General features: G+C 45.4%; 1 protein-coding gene across 24 annotated transcripts in view; it reads left to right on the forward strand.

Annotated features, from left to right (window-relative positions):
* ANK3 (ankyrin 3) overlaps positions 1-21,019 on the forward strand; it is a 241,995-nt gene that overhangs the window by 161,979 nt on the left and 58,997 nt on the right. For all 24 annotated transcript variants that reach the window (XM_088526336.1, XM_088526349.1, XM_088526327.1 and 21 more), the window contains 11 exons: positions 263-361; positions 2,545-2,643; positions 4,172-4,270; positions 6,393-6,590; positions 7,122-7,220; positions 7,926-8,024; positions 10,481-10,678; positions 12,955-13,053; positions 19,448-19,546; positions 19,636-19,734; positions 20,115-20,210. In XM_088526336.1, the coding sequence (XP_088382462.1) occupies positions 263-361; positions 2,545-2,643; positions 4,172-4,270; positions 6,393-6,590; positions 7,122-7,220; positions 7,926-8,024; positions 10,481-10,678; positions 12,955-13,053; positions 19,448-19,546; positions 19,636-19,734; positions 20,115-20,210 (1,284 nt within the window). The remainder of the gene's footprint in view (positions 1-262; positions 362-2,544; positions 2,644-4,171; positions 4,271-6,392; positions 6,591-7,121; positions 7,221-7,925; positions 8,025-10,480; positions 10,679-12,954; positions 13,054-19,447; positions 19,547-19,635; positions 19,735-20,114; positions 20,211-21,019) is intronic.

Below are 21,019 nucleotides of genomic sequence, written 5' to 3' on the forward strand. Positions count from 1 at the left end.
TTTATGATTATTTGTGGTAAACTGAGATTAAAGAAATGATTTATTGGTAAGGACAGCATATTTTATAATTAAAATGGCTATATAAAACACACTTTTTTAACTTTTTGTAATTTTCTTCTATCTTATAAATGAAAAATTTAGTGAAATCAAAACAAATTTGGGAGGTGTTTTTTTATCAGAGAAATGTTTATGTGAAATCCCCACCCAATTCTTATTTGTCAAGATGTGTGGTATCAGAGAGTATATTCTTTCCCATTTACAGAATGGTTTCACGCCCCTTCACATTGCTTGCAAGAAGAACAGAATAAAAGTAATGGAACTTCTTCTGAAGCATGGTGCATCTATCCAAGCTGTGACTGAGGTAAGTAGTAGTCATTGCACATCTGTCTTTTTTTCTAATACAAAATAAATCATGACTATATTGATTAATATCTGAATGTTTATGAACGAGTGCATGTCATTCAAGTCAATAATGACTTTCAACCAAATATCAACAAATAATAAACCTGAATAAATTCAGTGGCCCTAATGATTCACAACGCCTAGATGACTGATGGACTTCGGGACAGAGTAGGAATAACAGGTGAAGCATAACAGGCAAAGTTTGTGAAATGATCTACCTCTTCTGCTTATTTCTGCCTGTGGATTAATGCACAGGAATGAAGAAAGCATGATTAAAGAGACCAGAGTGATACTGCGCTTCACTCAAGTCCTGTTTTGAAAGGTGGTTTAATTTGCAGACTGTGTTTTGTCTTTCTGCACAGAATGATATTCACCTACCATCACTGGTGATTCCAAATCAGATAGGAATCAATAGGCTCTTACTTCAATCAGTGTGTTAGCTTAGTGACTGGTGTATTTGAGAGGCTAATTGAGAGCCTATGGAAAATTTTCTTTCTGTATGTAAAAATAGGTTATGCTAGGCTGGGAAGAAAGGGCATATATATATGGATGTGAGACCACCATGGAAGAAGTCAGATTAGGAAAAGTAAAAGTATTCCATTGATTAAACAAAATGTAATTAGGAATAGGTCATCTCCCCAAAGTGGAGGTTCATTTGTTTATGGGTTTTTTGTTCTAGTTTTTCTAGTTACTCAGTAGCAAATCATATGTTCCATTCCTAAATCTTTGGGTGATGACTGGAGAGCTTGCCTACTTGAAGACCTCCCTTTCTGTTTTTTTGCAGTGCATCCTTTGAATATACATGAAATCTGGCATTCTTGAGAGGGTACTGAGTCTACCCTTGCTGCAGCTCACACATCCCCACAGTACCTTTTCAAAACCACATTTGACTGCATTTGCTCAGATTCATCATGACTCTTTTCTCTTACGCTACCTTCCTTTCTGTGTCTTTTGCTGGCTGGGTAACAGCCTTTCAAGGCAGAGTTAGGAGTTGGTACTTACTATCCACACGTAAGCCACTGTTTCCCTAGAGAAAGAAAGATTATTGCAGCTCATACCTGGCCATCATGAAACCTGACCAGGAAGCTTGGCAGTTCCTCCCTGGAGAAACCTTAACGTGAGCAAGTTCCCTTGTTCTGACTGAGCAGTCCCCCAGGTGAAGCAGAGCCATGCGTGATGCCTCACGAATGGGCAGTGCAGTATGCACAGCACCTGTGTGCCAGCTCTGCGGGCAGCTCCCTGGAGCAGGGCCCGGTGCCCTGGCAGCCCCCGGCTCCCTCTCACCGCAGCTCTGCAGAAGCAGCTGGGAAGAGGCTTTAGGGTAATTCTGCTTAGAGAAATATTAACTAATAATTGGGGTTCTGAAGCAAAATCCTTGCAGTCATACCCTGCTCAATGACTGCTCCCTTTTCCCGCCTTCCCCTCTGCCTCCCTCCTGCTCCCGCGTTGCTGCGTGTCTCGCAGCGGGGCGGTGGCGCCGCTCTGCAGTGCTCAGCGTCTCCGGCAGGGCCATTCTCTTTAGCCAGGATCGGTTCTGCTCGGGCCTCTCTGCCTCGGCGCCACAGGTTCAAATTCCCTTCGTCCTGGAGAAGCAGTGGCGATGGAGCTCACCACTGAGATCAACAGGCATTTTTATGGACCCAAAAGCCATTGGATTTGGCAGGGAGAATGGAGATATATATATATATATATATAAATTAGTTACATATTCCAAGAAGTGCTATCTTTGTACCTGGAACCTATCAACCTATCCATTATTCTTCTGGTCTAAAATGGCATTTAACAATGATTTCTCTATATATATATCTATATATGTATATATATGTCTGTATGTATATAAAGTGTTAAATAGAACGTAACAGCAAGAACTTGAAATTGCTTAGCTATAGTTGATTTTAGCTTACAAAGAGTTAATGAATTCCTGGAGTGCTTTTATGTTTGCTTGTGAGTCATACCCATATATGTTTCCAATTTTTTGTGCAGCTTACTATAAGCATCTGTATATGTCTTTGAAAAGAGAAGATCCTCTTGGAGAACAAGCACCTATGCTGCCCTATTTTAATGTAACTCATTTTTCCCCATGGGTATCAAAAAAAGTATTGTAAGAGTAGACACCTAAGTGTGGTTTTGGTTTGGTTTCAGTCGGGGCTGACTCCGATTCATGTTGCTGCCTTCATGGGACATGTAAATATTGTATCGCAGCTCATGCATCACGGAGCATCGCCCAACATGACCAACGTGGTGAGTGACGTTTCTGTTCAGCGTGACAGGGGTGTGAATGTGTTACAGGCTGGGCACGGAGGTAACAGGCCTGGTTCTGGGAGCTGCTGTCCGTCCCCGGCTTAGCAGCCACGGCTCCTGCTGTGCAGCCTGCAGGCTCCAGCTGAGGAGGTGTTGGGCAGCTTGAGGAAACCTCCAGAGAGACCGGCTTTGAGCAGATCTGTTTAATCTCTTCATTTTCTAAGGAAAGAATAAGAACATACTCACTGTAGCTTCTTATATGTCATTTTTGAGATGGGTACTTGACTGTTGGTCACTGTTTTCCCTGAACCCCGGGGGCCTGCCATTTAAGGGAAGTTCTGCTGTTCTCAACAGGTTGCAGCAGATGGTCAGGACATATTGCGTGCGCTCGCACAGCCCCGCACGCCCTCCTCTGCTCCTGTGCCCCCAGGGCACGTGTGAAATCTGAAGGCACCATTAGATGGACAGTTGAAAACTGAGAAGCAAATTCGGAATTCCAGCAATAGGGCTAGAGGCATTGGCCACAAACTGAAGCACCAAGAGTTCCACAGGAACTTAAGGAAAAATTTCTTACCAGTGAGGGTGCCAGAGCCCTGGAACAGGCTGCCCAGAGAGGTTGTGGAGTCTCCTTCTCTGGAGATCTTCCAAACCCGCTTGGACGCAGTCCTGTGCCACGTGCTCTAGGTGACCCGGTGTGTGCAGGGAGGTTGGACTAGATGATCTCCAACCTCAAGGATTCTAAGATTCTATGAAATTGATTCTTTTTAAAAGTCTGGCATCAAAATCTCCCGTCCAACTTCCGTATGCAAGTGCAATTAGAACAGAATCTTTTATTAAAACCTTCATCTGCAAATCTAAATATATTTTATATGTATATACACAACCCCTTTGTAAATCTGTGACTATTTGGTCTTTAAGACATATCAATGTTCCACATATCTAGCAAGCAGTTTCCCTCCTGAATTCCTTCTGGTTTCCTTGGAATTGTTTTTCGTTAAATATATATGAAGCCTTGGATTTATGTACATAGTAAGGATTTTTTTTTCCCCTTGTTTCCTCATCTGAATGCTTGTGAGATAACAAATGACGTTAAGGGCAAAAGGCATAGCAGCAGGAAAGCCAAGAAAGATATGCCTATCTGAATATATAAACTTTGAAATAATTTTAAATTTGTGTTTGTTCAAAGTGTGAGCCATGTGAAAGGACATAATTGTTAACACCATTAATAAAGTGCTGTTGAATGCACAAATTGCAATGCTTCTTTTCAACAAAATGCTAGACGCAAAGGTAATGATATGTTGAGAAAATAACCCAGCAATAAATTGCTTTGCAACATACAGTTCAGAGGTCAAATATTGACTTAATCTCCCATCTTTCTCACAAATGACTCCTAGAAAATATTCTTGTGGTGACTACTTTGAACTGGGTCACTGGTATTTTGTGTTTATGAAACATGTTGAGTTTTGGTTTTCATTTGTTTGTTTCTTGGGATCTTTGCTGATATGTTGTTTTTGCTGCTGCCTGCTAGAGAGGAGAAACAGCCCTGCACATGGCCGCCCGGGCTGGCCAGACCGAAGTCGTTCGGTACTTGGTGCAGAATGGAGCCCAGGTGGAAGCTAAGGCTAAGGTAAGCCTGCACCACAAGCTGGTGCCGTGCCTGTGTTTGCACCAGTATCCTGTGGGAGATGCTGTAAAAGAGAATTTGTTTCAGAAGAAACAAGAGGGTGGAGGGAAGGAATCACGAGGACGCTCAAAAAGCAGCAAGTGGTTATTAGGATGTGCCTTCCAAAAGTGACGAGCAGGCACAGGAGGAAAAAGGGAATTCCAGGGCCACCATGGTGACTGCGAGCTGGGCTGGCCTGGCCGTGGGGAGACAGAGCTGGAGCAGGAGAGGACGTCCGTGGAAAGTCAAGGAAGGCACAAAAGAGAGAGGTTTTCCCCTCAGGGCTGGGGAAAACAAACAAACAAGCAAGCAAGCAAACAAAAACCTATGGAAACAATTGAGAAAGATAAGGGAGGAGGAATAAGTGGTTAAGAGACAAAAAAGACAGATATGGAATAAGAGAAATAGGATGATTGTGGGAAAGAAAAAGAGAAAGGAGACAAATGTAAGCATTAAATGTCGGCTTAGGAAATGAGACAAGGAAAACTTCTTTTCAAGTAGTCGTTAATTTAATAAAATTTCAACTACATTTTTTTTCATTGTGCAATTATCATCTGCGAGTTGGCTCATAAGCAAAGTTACCAGGAGGAATGTTTACGTATAAAGACCCCTGGCTAAATATTTATAGCAGATACATTCTAGATCTGCAAACAGTCTGACAATACAAGTGAATCATGTGGTCTGCAAATCGCCAGAGGCATCCTGAAAGTGAACAGCTCGTGCTTGGAAGCGTAGTCATGCAAATACCCACTAAATAATTTCACACAATGATTTAATTTGTGCAAGCTGTCATTGCTTGTGATCGATTTGTTATCATAAATAGTATCTCTGTGGAAATAATAGGACATATGTTGGAGCTGTGGTTAGCCATGAGGAATTTGTGCAGAACGGGTGTTGCACTAGAAAGACTTAAGCAAAACATAAATGCTCTGGAGCAATTGGAGGAGAATCCCCCTGCAGAAAAGCAGCACTTGACACTGTTTCATCCTAACTCCCGAGGGTGTGAAGTCAGTACTGGAGGATGGGCATGGGCAGGTCTCACTAGCAGAGAACACCCCACGGCTACTCTGATGCAGGACACAGAGGTGCACAAAGATAGGGAATTCAGCAGGGGGAGATGAGGAGAGACAGATGATTGAAGGATTTATGAGGAATGGGAAAAGAGGAAGCCACAAGCTTGGTGGGCCATACTGCTGGGATGTGTGCCTAGGTGCTTATGGCAGAGATGGTGCAGTAAGAACAGGGAGGTCAAAAATACAAAAATGCTGAAGAAAGAAGAAATTATCCATTAGACATTCAGCACATGGTCACAGATTACCTCAGAGCTTTCACTGAAAAATAAACAAGATTTGAGACACAAGATAGGACAACCCTTATACTTAGAATCAATGGGATTATCTTCATCTGAATGGGCAGTTGGAAAAGTGAAGGTGGATTTTGGCACCACACTGAGTTTTTTCTTTCTGTTATTTTTGAATGATTGAATTTAATTATGATCTGTTTCCTTTAAATGGTATATAGATGTTAATCTTTGATTTTTCATTTTAGATACTTCCTACTGTAAAGTTACAAAATATCAATATGGTTCATCAATAAAAAAGCACAGAATTATCTAGATATCTAGCACAAATGTACTAGGCCATAGTGCCCTGGGCTCTTCAGGTTGTCCCAAACAATGGTTAAATTGTTAGATATTACTCAAAATCATAAAAGAGGCCTGGATGTGGGGAAAGAGGTGTGTATTCACTGTATTCTGAGAAAGCTCTCAAATTCCACAGGAAAATCAATGTAATTTAATGGCAAAGAAAAGTGGGGCATGTCCAGATTAAGAAAATTGGTGAGTTTTATTTACTTTTATGGGTTGTACATTTGAATGGAACATCTTGTGTTGCATCAACAAAGCACCAGGTATCTTTATGATAGGACAAAAAGAAAGCCAGGATTCAGTGTGCAGTAGGAAAGACTTCAGAAGAATTAATGTTCATCGGCAATTTCAAAAAAGCAGTAGAATACAGGCAAATATATTCTATCCAAATATGATTCCTGGTTTTCTTATATATGACCATATTGTTTTCTGTATGTTTAGGATGACCAAACTCCACTGCACATTTCTGCTCGACTGGGAAAAGCAGATATAGTGCAGCAGCTGCTCCAGCAAGGAGCATCTCCAAATGCAGCCACGACATCTGGCTACACACCCCTGCATCTTTCTGCTCGGGAAGGGCATGAAGATGTGGCTTCTGTTCTTTTGGATCATGGTGCATCTTTATCTATCATTACCAAGGTAAAGGAGTTGCAAAAACGATAGCTTGAATACTAAAATAAACCAGTGTCAAGTGCTACTTGTGAATTAGCTTCTTCAGGATGCAAAGTGAGTGCAAATAACATACAAATGAGGCTGTGCTTTGTTAGAAGGGTACAGAGCTTTGTGCTCTTATCTCAGCCTGGTGTATCGTATCCAAGTGATTAGACCTGCATTTGTTTCAGAATGGCAGGAATGCAGGGCAGAAATTCCTCACGGCAGTTGATAACCCATCCTTGTCCTTGGACTTTTGATGGTGTGAGGGCAGGAACTGGCTCTACCCTTTTTATGGTCTTTTTAATGTAGTTGTGGCTCTCCCTCGCATAGGAAAACATCCAGGCCTGTCAGGGTAGCAGGAATAGGGATGCTGTAGGCTTGCTGCCTTGGGGGCTGCGCTTTGCCCCCGTGCCAGAGACTGTGAGGAAACAGCATTCTCCTTGTATGCCAGGGTCGTGCTCTGCTCCAGACTTTCAGACACTGTTGAGGCTACTATGTAACCGCTTTCTCTTACAGAAAGGATTTACTCCTCTACATGTGGCTGCGAAATACGGAAAGATTGAAGTAGCCAACCTCCTGCTGCAGAAGAATGCATCCCCAGATGCTGCTGGAAAGGTGGGCCAGAGGTTTAGTAACACCTAGGAGTCTAGAAATACCATCCTACCCACTTACACCACACACACTAATATTCATAGCTGAGGTTTAACTGAATTTATAGGTTTTATATCCCAGTCGCTCTTGGGGCTGCTAGAAGTCCCTCTTGACAAAAGTGATTTCCATGGTCGTTAATTGACGGCAAAATGTCATCTGTGTATCCATGCAGGGCTGGAGAAAAACCATTCCTTAGCTTCCTGCACAGACTATTTACAGCCCTTATCAGAGCTGTCAGGCAGCCGGCTCTGCTTCTCCCGCTCCCGTGGCAGGGGGCAAAGTCCGGTAGGACCTCAACCTTTTTAAGCCAGCCAAGCTCAGATTTTCACAGACCCGAGGCACAGTGTACTTATCGCCTGCAGTAAAAGAAAAATAGTGCTGTGGGCTTGACCTCGAGGTCAGAATTCCTTACCTGCTCTGTGCTGGGGCAGCACAGATAGGGGCTCTGCTCTTTGTCTGAGCCTGGGAAAAGTTAACTGGGCTTTCACAGCTCAGTAATGATTTTCAGATCTGTTTCATTCTTTGATTCAAAAGTTATTAAAGACTCTTGATACATAAATGAATAATAACAGTGTCTTTTTCACCCTGTCTGCTTTAATTTTCCGAACTCATGAGCTTTCCCTGGAGGTGGTCTGTAACTGCACTTGTTTGTTCTGCATGTGTTTTTAGAGCGGTTTAACACCACTACATGTAGCTGCACACTATGATAATCAAAAAGTCGCACTTCTGCTGTTGGATCAGGGAGCTTCACCTCACGCCTCTGCCAAGGTAACAAGTACGGGCTGCTCTGGGGGGACAAGGCATAAGATTTTTTGTATCACTTTATTCCCCGTCTAACTCTTTTCCTTCCAGAATATATATGCTACAACTTGCAACAACAGGGACCCTTTGACCTTGTTTATTAATGTCTCACACAGACTTGAAGCTCTGTAAACTGTTAAAATGGTTCCTCTGGTAAATAAACAAAAAGTAAGAAAAGCAAGTACAGACATAAAAACAAAGCGTTTCTGGTTCCAATGAAGCTCCACCCTACCCTACGAAACCTTGTCTTCAGTTGTCTGGTCTCCTTAGTACCTTCTCACAGCCAGGCAATTTCATGGTTTTGCATTTTACCGTCTCTGTAGGATGGGAGATTCTTGGAGCTGCTGCCTTGCTTAGCAGAGGTGGTGCTCCTGTATTGCACCACGGGGTGATTTGTGAGGTGTGATATGTTTTTTGATACAACATACATAATTATTACGTGTTTCATCATACTGGTGCTACAGTGTAAATGGATTTCTGAGAAAATTAAACAACTGATCACAGCTCTGCTTTGATTAGTTTGCTGTAGGGAAGACAAAATATAGTGTAAGATACCAGGGGGCTATGAAAGAATAGACGTTTGAATGTGCAATAGTTCTGTGAATAGAAAAAAAGAATTTAAATTCTGAAGTGTCCGTATCCTTTGGGATTGGCAGTATTGCCCAGCAGTAACCCAGTTTTAAATACTGTCCAATACTCAATAGTTGGATAGCAGCAATAAGGAGAACAAGGTTGAGGATGATGTATGTCCACGCGGGGTAAGCACAGTGTAAACTTCCCCTCTGACACGTCACAGATGTAGTCCTGAACATCACCCGGAGGAAACCAGTGGAAAGGGAGAGCTAGTGGAAAAGCCAATAGATGTCCCGACAGGCAGCCCTTGTTGCTGCCCTCATCTCACACGTGGCTGAGCACGGCCGTAACAGGAGTGCCCATCCCCGGGCTGAGCGCGAGATCCGGGCCGAGGGGGAGGTCCCATCGGAGCGGTGCGGAGGAGAGGGAAGCTGGACGAGCCGGGAGCTGCGGCGCGGCCCGGCAGCAGCTGTGCCCGTGGCGGCAGTCAGCAGGGGCAGTGCCGGAGGGGCCGGGAGATCCCCGAGCTCTTGCTGTGCAGCGCAGAGCTTGGAAATGCCACGGCAGGAGGAAGGGCCTCCTGCGGGGGCCACGAGACCCTGACCCAGTTTTCACTGAAAGAAGCCAGTGTCAGTGGAAGCTGGGATCCTGTAAGGGCAGGGATTGCCATCCCCCCAGCCAAGGGCTTGGGAAGCCGAAATCCACTGGGAGAAATTATCGTAAAATAATAAACTCATAGACCCGTCACTCTGGCTTCCCCAAGCAGGTTTTTAGCTGTCACTTTGTGCCAGCTTGAGTCCTCGCTAAAACAAAGTGCTTGCTAGTACTCTGCAGCAAGCGAGCTCCAGCAGCACATTGAGCAGAGCATCAATATTAAATAAAATTAATGGCAGCACGTCTGTTGCTTTAGGCACCCGCTGTGCAGTCATCTGAAAGATGATGTGGTAACAGCAGACTTCCCATTTCTTTTGTAAATGTGGTGTAATAAATAAATGCGTTGTCACATATCGCATCACTAGCTCCGCAGTTAGATTTGTCACCCGTGGCTTCGTCTCTGCCCCTGCTCTCGTGAGCGGCTCCTTAGCTGGCCCGGCAGCGTCTGCCTCGAGCACCCGTCGTTGGGAAGGCAAGTGGGACTGGCCCTGTTTGGGATTGCCATGCTGATCCATTATTCTTTGTATCTATTTACCTATTTTTTGCCAAATTCTTTCACCTTAAGAATTACAAAATTTTATAAAGAAATAGGCACAGGTTTTGTATTCTTGCCAGTGGACTCGCTTGGTGCACTTACTGGAAAGAAGAAAATAATTAAGGATGTAAGCCTGTAATGTCCTGTACTTTAATTCTCCTTTGATTCTCTGAATCAAAGCAATCTCTCAGTAAGGTTAGAGTCAATGTTGCAGGAAAGACTGGCCATATTTCACATATATAGTGCTTTGATTCACACTGGGAAATGGGAAAAAAACAAACAATAGCAGCTGCTTCGAATTATGAACACACATCCTGCTCTTCTCTGTGCTAAAGATTTATATGTACATTTAAGGAAAAGTAAGAAATGTCTGTGAAATGAAGCTCAGATCCCTGTCGCTATAGGTTCCTCTGTTTTGAAGGGATAGCTTTTTCCCCCAAACTTGAAAGTATCATCAGACTTCTCAGCATTCTCCTGGCTGTAACAATGCATTTAAAAACAGATTACTTAGTGCTGTGCCATGTTCATTTGCACAGATAGGTAATACTGTATTTGGTTACATTTGTCAGAATTTTTCAAACTAATCACTTCTTAGGTATAAAAAAGTGATTTTTCATGTTGTTTAATGAGTAGCTTGCAATGAAATGCTTTCTGTTGACAGAACGGCTACACGCCACTGCACATAGCTGCCAAGAAAAACCAGATGGACATAGCAACTACACTGCTGGAATACGGTGCTGATGCCAACGCTGTCACCAGGCAGGGTATAGCCCCTGTACATCTTGCCTCTCAGGACGGCCACGTGGACATGGTGTCATTGCTTCTCACTAGAAATGCCAATGTAAATCTCAGCAACAAGGTAAGCATCCCGCTGTTTGCTGCTTGGGCAACAAATAAAAATGGTGACGAGAAAGATAGGGGCCTGCAAGGAAATTTTGTCCAATGTGATTATGCAGGTTTTGAAAACTAGTGCAGGTGTTTGAATAGGTATCAGCATTGCTTCTAGCAGCGAGAGCAGCCTGCAGCGTTTGCTGGGTCGTGTTGGATGAACTGTGGGTCATGGTACCCACATGGTTTTGTAGCAGTCACTTTGCAGGGGAATTTATTAATGCATCTCCATCCTTCCCCAATGTGCTAGCCTGCCAAAAGGCTAGCCCAGCGGTAGGCAGGGTGGCGTGTGTCATTTATGAGCCTTCAGATGTGTAGCAGCCCCTTAAGCAGTGGTAACAACTAACTTAAGAGAAGCTGATTTTTTTTACAGGATAATAACAGTGAGGTTGTCTTAGATTTTGTTCATTAATTTAAGTAATTCTTCCTCCCCAGGGGGCATTCTTCATAACACAGTGATTTTCAGTGTAATTTCTCCTGGGGACTGAAAAAGCATTTTATTTTCTATATGTAGGACTTTACAGGCCATTAAGTCTGCTCTGTGGTAATGTATTGAGCAAATGGCAGCCTTCATTCCTCAGATGCCCCCTTGCAGCCATCAGAGCTGTTGTAAAGTGGAGCTTCAGTCTGGATTTATGTGGCTAAAGTGGAAAGGCAAGAAAGAAATTTTTCATAGAGCCTGTTTCTCATTCACAGCAGGTAGAAAGACTCAGTGTCCTCCGAGGCTGCGCCTGGTGCTTCAGAGCGCTGCCATCTCGCCTGCTTCTAACTTTACAATTGGTTTATTTTTGGTGCCTGCTTCAGGTGGGACCACTTCTCGTGCAGTTGCTGCCTCTCCCCGGTTTAACCATCGTGTTGGCGTGTGGTGCATTTGTGCACCACGAGGCTGTCGAGGTGTTGCTGCTGCTGAGGCTGGTTCAGGGAGGTGATTGCAGCAGCTTGGCATTCTGAGCAGAGCTTTCTCCGAGCAGAGGTTCATTACCAGCAGCATCCTCGACTTCAGGATCCCTTTCTCATCAGAGCTCAGCACCTATATTTTGGAGCCAGACATTTAAAGGATGTTGACTTAGGAATAAAGAGACTCTTCATTTCTTCAGGATCCACAGCATAGTTGGGAGCTGAATACTCAGAGCCCCATATGTGGGTGCAGAGCACTTAAACCTTTTTGAAAGGTCTGGCTCATATACCCAGCCCACTAACTTAGGGTTGGTTCCCGTTACGTGTTAGTGTAACGGAAGGCAATGCCCGTCCTCACAGGCAGCAGTGAAGCCCTCGCTCAGCAGCTGCCCCCTGCGCTGGCCAGTCCCCACGGCAGGGCCTGGCGGGAGCTGCGCGGTTCTGCGGAGGAGCGCTGGGTGTGAGCGGTGGGAAGCTGCGCTCAGAAACCTAGCGAGAGTTTCTGCCTGATGCGGCAGCCGCCGCCTCGTGCTGCTCTGCCGCCCGCGTGGAAGAGCAGGACGAGGAAAGGAAAACTGGAGCTTGCCAGGGAAGGAAATTCTTTCCCATTCCTCTATGGAACAAACAAGGCCTCAACACCACCGCCTCAACACCATCACCTCAACAGATAATCTCTTCTACCCCTTTTGTGTTAGGTCTTTTATACAAGTCACATGGCTTGCCTAGGTTTTAAGGATCTTAGTTCTAAAGTTTGGAGATGATAAGAAAAATAATGAGCTATCCAAAATCCAGATGTCAGTTCATATCATCTAAGAACAAGTCCCTGGGCTGAGAGGAAAAGATCATTCAGAGAAATCTAGTTTTATCATTTTTGTCTGTGTTTTAGAATACTGAAGTATTAAGTAGAAACTTCATTGGTAAAAAGCAAGGTTTAAATCTGAATGAATGTTGTTCCTGGAAAATTTGTAGGAAGGTTAAGGAAGGTTAACAATCGTTCAGTGTTTCTTTAGAAATCTTATTTGTTCTTAAAGTGAAATAGCTTGGAGAAAAGAAATATCTTGTGAATTTTTCTTCAAATGCCGTAATATAATTTGCTACCCCATATTTAATGCTGCATAAAGAAAATGTTCCTTGTGTAAAACAAACATTAGATTTCAAATTGTAGTTTACTGCAGTTCAGCGAATGTGATCAGTAAGCACATCGCACTGATGAATTCCATCTTCACTTGCAATCCATTCTTTCATTAAATACCATGGGACTTTTGGAGCATTAGCAGGAGGGAAACTTTGCTTTTAGTATTCACATGCATTTCCTCTGCAAGATTGTCACCTGTTGCTCCCGATTTACAGAGTGGACTGACGCCTCTCCACCTGGCTGCTCAAGAGGACAGAGTCAATGTAGCAGAGGTTCTCGTTAACCAAGGAGCTGCTGTTGATGCACAGACAAAGGTATGAGCACCACTGTAAATATGTATTATTTCCTTTCAGGGAGCCTGGGAACTAGCCTAGTGTTCTGCTTCATGGTGGGATTGAACTAATAGCAGTGAACTGTTTCTCACAATAAGTGGTTATAGAATATATTTTGTGCACTTGGGCTGTAGCTGATCAGATTGACTAAATGAACCAAGTTTCACACCCTGGCCTGCACACTTAGGGCAGATTAGCAACTTGCACAACTCTCTGGTACTCGTGTAACCCAGGGTAGCTGCTGTACTTCCATCCCTGAAACACTGTAATGTATTAGAGCGATACCGCAGCAATATTGCTAGTGAAGCATCACACTGACTTCTCAAAGAAGGGCTGAATCCATCATCATCTTTGGCTGCATGTCAGCTAGGATTAGGCAGCTGATTATAATCCTTGACAGAGGGAAAAGTCACTAGGATCTGATTTCCTACTGCGTAACTCAAACTGCACCTTTGTGTTAAGCTGCTGGTTTCAATAACATTATTCTGATGTGAAATTGAAGTGGTTCAGCTGAAATCCTAGGAGTTACTCCAGCTTATACTTTTATAACATATCCTCAGTCTCTATTTTACAGGTTTGGGTTCTTATCACCAGCTAAATCATGCAGCAGCAGATGAGGTCTGCGCTGATTTGTTCTTTGCACAATTTCTTCAGATCTTTGTGGTTGGGTTTCTTGAGGTGGTTCCTACCTGGTTTCAGTTTCTGCAATGTGACTTTGCAGAATCTGGTGTATTAACATGGTCAAGAACTGAATTGTCTTTAGCCCCTAAAATGTGTCTCTGAGTGTTTTCCTTTCTCCACTCCTCACTGTCCCACAAATAGTAAATAGTTTAAGGAGGCATTTACACTGACAGGTGCAGGCAATCATGTGTACACTTTAGCGTGCTCTCCAGTGTCCAAACAGGATCCAGTTCTGGACTAATGGCCTTTTAGTCCCGTTTGCATGGTGCAGAGCCTGAGATACAGTCACAGCTGAGATGGGACATGTGAGTTGGTCCAAGGGGCATCCTGGCGCGGTTGCCCAGCTGTGCACTGACCTGCCTGAGCCTGCCTGCTTGGGAGGGTGGGGAGCCGGCACATGGCTGCACAGACACACAGGAAAAGGGCTTCGGTTTCTCATTCAGAGATCACTTCAGGAGGAGCTTGATTTCTTAGCTGCATCTCTGCAAATTAACCTAGTCCACAGGCGAGACCATGTACCAGGGGAAAGAATTTGGTATGTTATTTGACTGTCTGCAAACTGAATCCTGTCAGTAGTAATATCCTTTCTTTGAAAATGGTATGTTTAAGTCCCTTGGTGTTCACTCAGATTAACTCTGTCGTTCCTCTGTTGTATTTGTAGCTAATGCAAGCAACGTGTGGGTTTGCAGTACATATTAGCTTGGTGACAGCACCTTATATTTTAGCAAGGAATAGTTTCTGGATGAACCAGTGATTGTCTGGAGATGATAATGAAAGAGCTGACAAGTTCTAACCTCTGCAGTGAGGGTGAAAGCCGCGCGCTGTAAGAACCGTCGCACCTTGTCCTCACACGCTCTGCAGGTGGAATCTGGATTACTGACTTTTGAAACAGCAGCCCTGTGCTTACAGGCTCGCTTGTTTAGCTGGCTGGTGGATTAACTGTTCTGTGGGGTAGAGACTGTGTGCATGCTGCCCCGAAAGCCAGAGGCACCGGGAAGCAAGATACAGGGACAGCTGAGTTGGCTCCAGAGCCCTTTCGCTCTCTTGGCGCTGTTCTCTGCTTCATGGCCAATTCAGACTCATTTCCCTGGGCGTTTAGCTGATCATTTCTGCCAAGGGTGCCATCTCTTGGGCAGAGATGTGGTCACCTGTGCCTTAAACGTGAGGCCACACGGCTCAGAGCAGCATTGCACTGGGACTGCCCCAGGCCACCCGCAGTGCCATTGCTAACCTTTCCTTTGCTTTCCTCCATGTCACACACTCATGCCTCTGTTACCTATTTACTATAGCGTGGATGACCCTTCTTTGTTTTTCTTCTTTATTTGGCTTCTTTCCCCATCATCTTCCTTATTTTCCCAGGTTAAATAGGCACAGCCTGTGTCGCTCCAGTATAGTATCTGTCAATGGAGGGAGAACACTTAATATCTTAGTAGGTCATTCAGCTTCTTGGGTAGGCACCAGTGTGCTATCATCTTCCACTTCTGGAACATGTTCTTGAATCATTATTTATATATAACTTACCCACCCTGTAAAAACATGTAGAGCTTGCAACTCTGACACACGGGAGTCCTTAGGCCTGCTCAGTTCTGAGTGCCATGCACATGATTTGGGGCTAGGCAGGGAATTAATGGGCAGTGACACGTTTTTCTCTCACAAAGCTATAGCAGGCAAGAAAAAAAATTGAGTAGTATGGGAGATCTCTTGTACAGGAGATATGATTAGGTGAATTCCTCTTCTAGAACCTATGAGCAGTCATGAGATTGCTCTCAGACCTAAATGGTTACAGCTGGGGCTGAGCAGTGGACTGTGCTCCAGCAGAGTGTGGTAACTTGTATTTGATGCTGAAACCCTGTGTTACGTAACGTCCCCCTTAGCACAGGGAGTGCCTGGGCTCCCTGCAATATCAGGAGTTACAAGCAAGTCTGCGGACGTGGGTGCAAGTAGATTTTCCTCCTCCGATGGGAGCGTTGGGTGTGTAGAAGCCCTCGTGGTACGTGTGATCTTGCTGTTGTTGCAGGGCCTTTCTGCTGAAAGCTGGCGTGGGTAAATACATTTTCATGGCTCAGCAAGTCTCCACATGTCATTTTTCAAATGTTTTTCCCATTGGATAATGTCTTTGTAGGTTATAGCACTACAGTGATGGGCTGGCAAAATAAGGCCTGTTGGGAAGAGTTCTGGTTCGGTCAAAGCTGAAGAGCAGGATTTGGAGCTTTTGTCTCGGTTCAGGTCATTTTTGTCAAAGAACTCTGCACAGGGTCTCTGTTAGGGCAGCTGATGGTCTCTCGGTCCTAGCTGACAAGTGTTTGGATAATAGAGAGAGTATTAAACTGTCTTTTGTTCTTAAAACCAGTGTTAGTAGTAAATAATGGTGACTAAGAGCCCATGATGTTCTTTTACAGGTTGATCGGGCTGTTTATTACAGATTCATTCAGGGAAATGGGAAGATGCATCTGCCTACCCTGTTCCAACAGGGGTCCCGTAGCAGCCCTGAGCGTTAGAGCAGTTCAGGCCTGAGCTGGGTCTTAGGCTGGTGCCTCATGGCCAGATGCAAACAAAGGGTGAGAGGGAGCCGCGAGGGTGGGAGTGCTGTAAGGATTGCTTTAGCGCAGGCTGGGCGCTCAAACACAGCTGTCCTCAGGGTATCTTCATGGTAAATTGTGTGTTTCTCCTTGGCTTGGCTGATTTCCAGACATTTGTATGGAACTTCCCACCATAATCATATGCAATAATGAGTCCTTGCAGGGCATTTCATATGTCAGGCCCCGATCCAGCAAAGCTGTAAAGGTTTACCTGCTTTATTGGGTGCTGGCTGGATGCCTCTGTGATCTTTGCATCAGGAGCCTTTTCCAGTGTAAACTGACAGTGATTATTGGAGTTTTGTTGTCGGACATTTACAGCAGAAAAACAAAAGTGGAGCAGCTTGCGAGCCAGCATGACTGGATAGGGGCAGTAACTCAAGCTGTTAGGATTCACGGTTATTGCTGGTGGAGAATATTAAGGTAATGCACTGACAGGGTGTGCAGGGCTTGTGGTAGTTGGTGTTTCTGTGTGTTTTGTTGGAATGGAAACATTCTGACTTTCATTTGGTACTTTTCTTATGGCTTTGGATAAGCCCTTTGCAGCTGCTAACTCCCACATTGCTGCTCCTTCCTTGAAACAGCTAGAAGCCAGCAGGCCAGGTGATTGCCAGGAGGTGATGAGCTTTAGATCTGTATTAAACAAAACTCCTGATTTTCTCAAAGAAACTTTCTAATATTAGGAAGTCTACTAGGTCTGAGAGCTTATGCTGCTAAAAATGACTATAAAACCAACCTACTTTGCAGAAATGTATATAATTGTGGGCTTGTTGTTGATAGTTAATGATTGTGTGTACATTTCTACATGGACTGAAAGGAGCAAGCTTGAGCAGCACTGAGAATCGCTGCTTTTATTCTTGATTTGATCATGTAAATCACAGAATCTGCCAGAGTGATTCAGAAAAATAACAGAAGTATTAACAGAATATCCATCTGCATGGAGGAAGCTGGGGATAAATATAAATTTAGCATCTTCCCAAACTAGAAGCAGTTCAGTGCTGTAACGTGTGCTGTAGCTAGGAAGCAAAGGATGTCCTTTAGTCTTGGGCTTAAAAAGGCATTTTGCTGATCAGTTTTATTTTGGCCCGTGCTGCGCTGTGAGCGCTGCTGGCGGTGAGAATGGAGGATGCTCCCTGGTGCGCACGGAGGTCTCCAGAGCGGCTCTGCGTGGAGCTGCTGCACTCGCTGCTGCCCCTTCTGTGCCGCGCCGTCACCGGCTGTGGCACGGAGCCTCGGCACGGCCGCGGGCTGTTGCAAAGCTGAAGATCCCCCAACTCCCGGCTGCGCGGGGCTCCCGTGGCCGGCAGCCTGCTGTCCCGCGGGGAGCAGAGCTGGGGCGGGAAGGTGGCGCCCGCCAGGCCGGCGGGTGCCGAGGGTGCCACGAGGCAGCGAGTGAGGCCTCCCACAGAGAGGCCCCCGTGCAGCTGCCGAGCGCGGCCGGGCCGCCGGTGTCACAGGGAGCTGCCTCCGGGACAGGCCAGCGGCCCGGTGGCAGGGGCAGCAGCGGACGGGAATGTCTCGACAAGGGTTTCGCAGGCTGCCCGGTTTCTGCCACGCGCACGGCGGGGAAAGAGGGGAAGTTTCCACACGGTTTTGATTTAAACAGCTAGCTGGTCAGGAGTAACACATAGCACCAACAATTAGCTCTGTTAGTGATTTGTAGAAGGGAAGTCATGGCATAGCGTTGTAAAGATCAGGGTTTAGACAGTTCCTTCTTCGACATTCATTGCTGCAGCCTGCAAAGAAAAGGCTTGTGTAAGCTCTTGCAGGTCATTTCAAAGAGATGATACAGAGAGTTGAGATTAGCTGCTCTTGGCTCTCTGGCACTCCCCAGAATTTGATGTTTTGGGATTATTAGCAGGGGGTTCCTGGTAGGTGGCCCTTGACTTCAGAATACGTCTCTGTGGTTGGTCTTGCAAAGTCTGATTTTGTTGACCTTGCGGATCACATTAAGAGGCCTAGACTTTGAAGGGGGAGAGGGAGTTAAGTTCTTATATGAGGAAACTTCAGAGCATTTTATGAGCTGATGTTTTGATAGTTTTACCATGTTTTAATCTGAATTATCTTTGGAAGTGTAGGAGCTGGCGCCACAGAAGCTGCATGTGATAGATGCATGTGAGCATGCCCAGCTTGCTGCGGCTTCTCGGGCCTGCAGCCAACCTGGGGAGCACTGCTCAGCTAAGGCCCTGGCCCTGCTAGCAAGCTATCAGGCTAGCCCTATAATAAAAGAAAGGTAGGATTTTGGTATTCGGTATGCGGTGACTGCATTTTAACCCATATTCACGCACCTACAGCTGAATACAGCTGTAGTGGGGAAAAGTTCCACATGGCCTTTTGGCATCTGAGCTAACGTCCGTTCAAGTCAAGAAAAAGATTCATTCTGTTGAGGTCAGTGGGGTTTGGATCCAGCATTATTTCTTGCAGTGATTAAATCATCTTGGTTGTTAGATGGTGTGTAATTTACTGAAGAAAACACACACACTGTAATTTAGTGCAGCTGGCACAGCCCCCATCTCCTAGCATCACCCTTCACCTCCTGCACTAGGTAACTTCGGACGCAGGGGTAGAGTGAGGGAAGGCAAGAGCCCCAGCTGTTGAACATTCCCCCTAGTGGAAAGAGTTCACATGTGAGGGTTTCTTTGTTTTCTTTCTTCTGGACAGCTGTGTGACCCGGTGGTTAGAACGCATGGCGTGGGGCTGGAGCTCCCAAACTCCGGGCTGGCTGTGCTGCCTCCGTGCTGCACCCTCCGTGTGGCACCTTGCTGAGGGCATCACACGTGCCCAAGGGACAGACGGTGCAGAGAGGAATGGCAAGCTGCCACTTTTACCTCTTTGTGCCACTAGCCTGTCCTCCTCCAACCCTGCCCTGTGAGCGTTGGAGAGAGGGGCAAATCTATATTCAGCATCGAGTGTGTTGAAGATTACAAAAGCACATGGCGTTCAGAGAGGTCCGCAAAGACAGGGATTGAACCAGCCTCATCACGCGTATATTTTTGAGGCTGGACGCTGCTCACATAGGCCAGAGGAGCAAAGCTATAGGGGTGTGCTGTTTCACACCTGTTTTTGTCAGGGAATCCGTGGGGTTATTCACAATTGTTAACCGCTTGCCTCCATTCCAGATGGGATACACGCCTCTGCACGTTGGCTGCCACTACGGAAACATAAAGATCGTTAACTTCCTTCTGCAACACTCTGCAAAAGTCAATGCCAAAACGAAGGTGAGTTTTGTGCCTTCGCCTGCCCCGGCCGGGCAAGGCGGGGAGCGGGCAGCGCACCGCACAGCGCCCTTCCCTCTCCTCTCCCGCAGAACGGATACACGCCACTGCACCAGGCCGCGCAGCAGGGCCACACGCACATCATCAACGTCCTGCTCCAGAGCGGCGCGGCGCCCAACGAGCTCACGGCGGTGAGTGCGACGCCGCGGGCGGGCGGGAGCCGGTCTGCACCGGCCCGCGAGCCGGAGCCACAGCTGCGCCTCAGCCGCGGAAACGGGGGAGAGCGCGTGGAGGAAGAGAGCGCAGGAGCACAGGAAGCCCGTTCCCCTGGGCACCTCTGCGCTCCATGCCGCTGTCCTCCGCAACTAGAACAGCAAACATTCCACAGTTTCTTCTTTCTATTATATCAAGAGTTAAAAGCTTAGTTACGCACTCTACCACTCTAAATCCATATTTTTTTTTCGCTATCATGCCAACATTTCTTAGCGTTCACCATGCATTTTTATAGGCCTGTTTCTGTGCTTATCTTTGCTAATACTAAGGTCTTGTTATTAAATATTTCAATTGTTAGAATGGAAACACAGCCCTTGCCATTGCTAAGCGACTTGGCTACATTTCAGTTGTCGACACACTGAAGGTGGTGACAGAAGAGACAATGACTACAATTGTAAGTACAGCTTATGTCAGTAGCAAATGAGAGAGTCCTGTCTAGGCCCATGTATTCATCTTTGTTTAGTTAGTTAAACTTCTACTGAGATTTCAGTTTAATTTCTACCAGTCTCCTCTCAATATTGTAACACGGATGTGCAGTCACACATGAGCCATATTATTGTTCAGGTGGTAGCTGATTGGGATGTGTGCGGAGAGCACACCAACTGAGTCAAAAGCAGGCAGGGCAAATGACTGTTCATTTTTGGCATTTTTATTTAATACACATGCTTACTGCAAAAAAAAAAATCAAATTCACTGACCATCCTGTCACACAGTTTCTGGCTTCTTTGGAAAGATGGCTAAGGGCTGCCTATGCGGCCTGCTCCTCCAGCCCCAGCTCACCACTGACTCCTGTATCTTGACTCTCAAGAAGGCTTGTTGCAGCATTAGGGGTATTAAAGGGTTAGAACCAGTCAAATATTAGTTGTTCTGAGAAAAATGGTGATTCACAGAGTCTAAAAGATTTCTCAAAAAGGTGTTTATTCAATAAAGTTTTGCCAAATTGCTCTGTGAAGTTTGTTTTGGGGAGCCACCACGAACCACTGTGGTAGTAAAGACAAAATTTAGTCCTAAAAACATAAATTCAGAGCTCCAAATTGGCTTTTTCCATTCTTCTTTTTTTTTTTTTTCCTAATTAAAAAGAGAGAAGCGTGTGTGTATGTGTATTTTTAGGCATATCAGAGACAGGAAACAGTTGCTATGTGTTGCACATTTTGTCATCATCAATTTGTGTAGTCTACTAGAGCAAGTGGGTCGTTGCAATAG

The sequence above is a fragment of the Tinamus guttatus genome, unplaced genomic scaffold (assembly GCF_059628265.1).
Source record: "Tinamus guttatus ecotype Peru unplaced genomic scaffold, ASM5962826v1 Tinamus_guttatus_pri_ptg000246l, whole genome shotgun sequence".
In the NCBI taxonomy this organism is placed as follows: Eukaryota; Metazoa; Chordata; class Aves; order Tinamiformes; family Tinamidae; genus Tinamus; species Tinamus guttatus.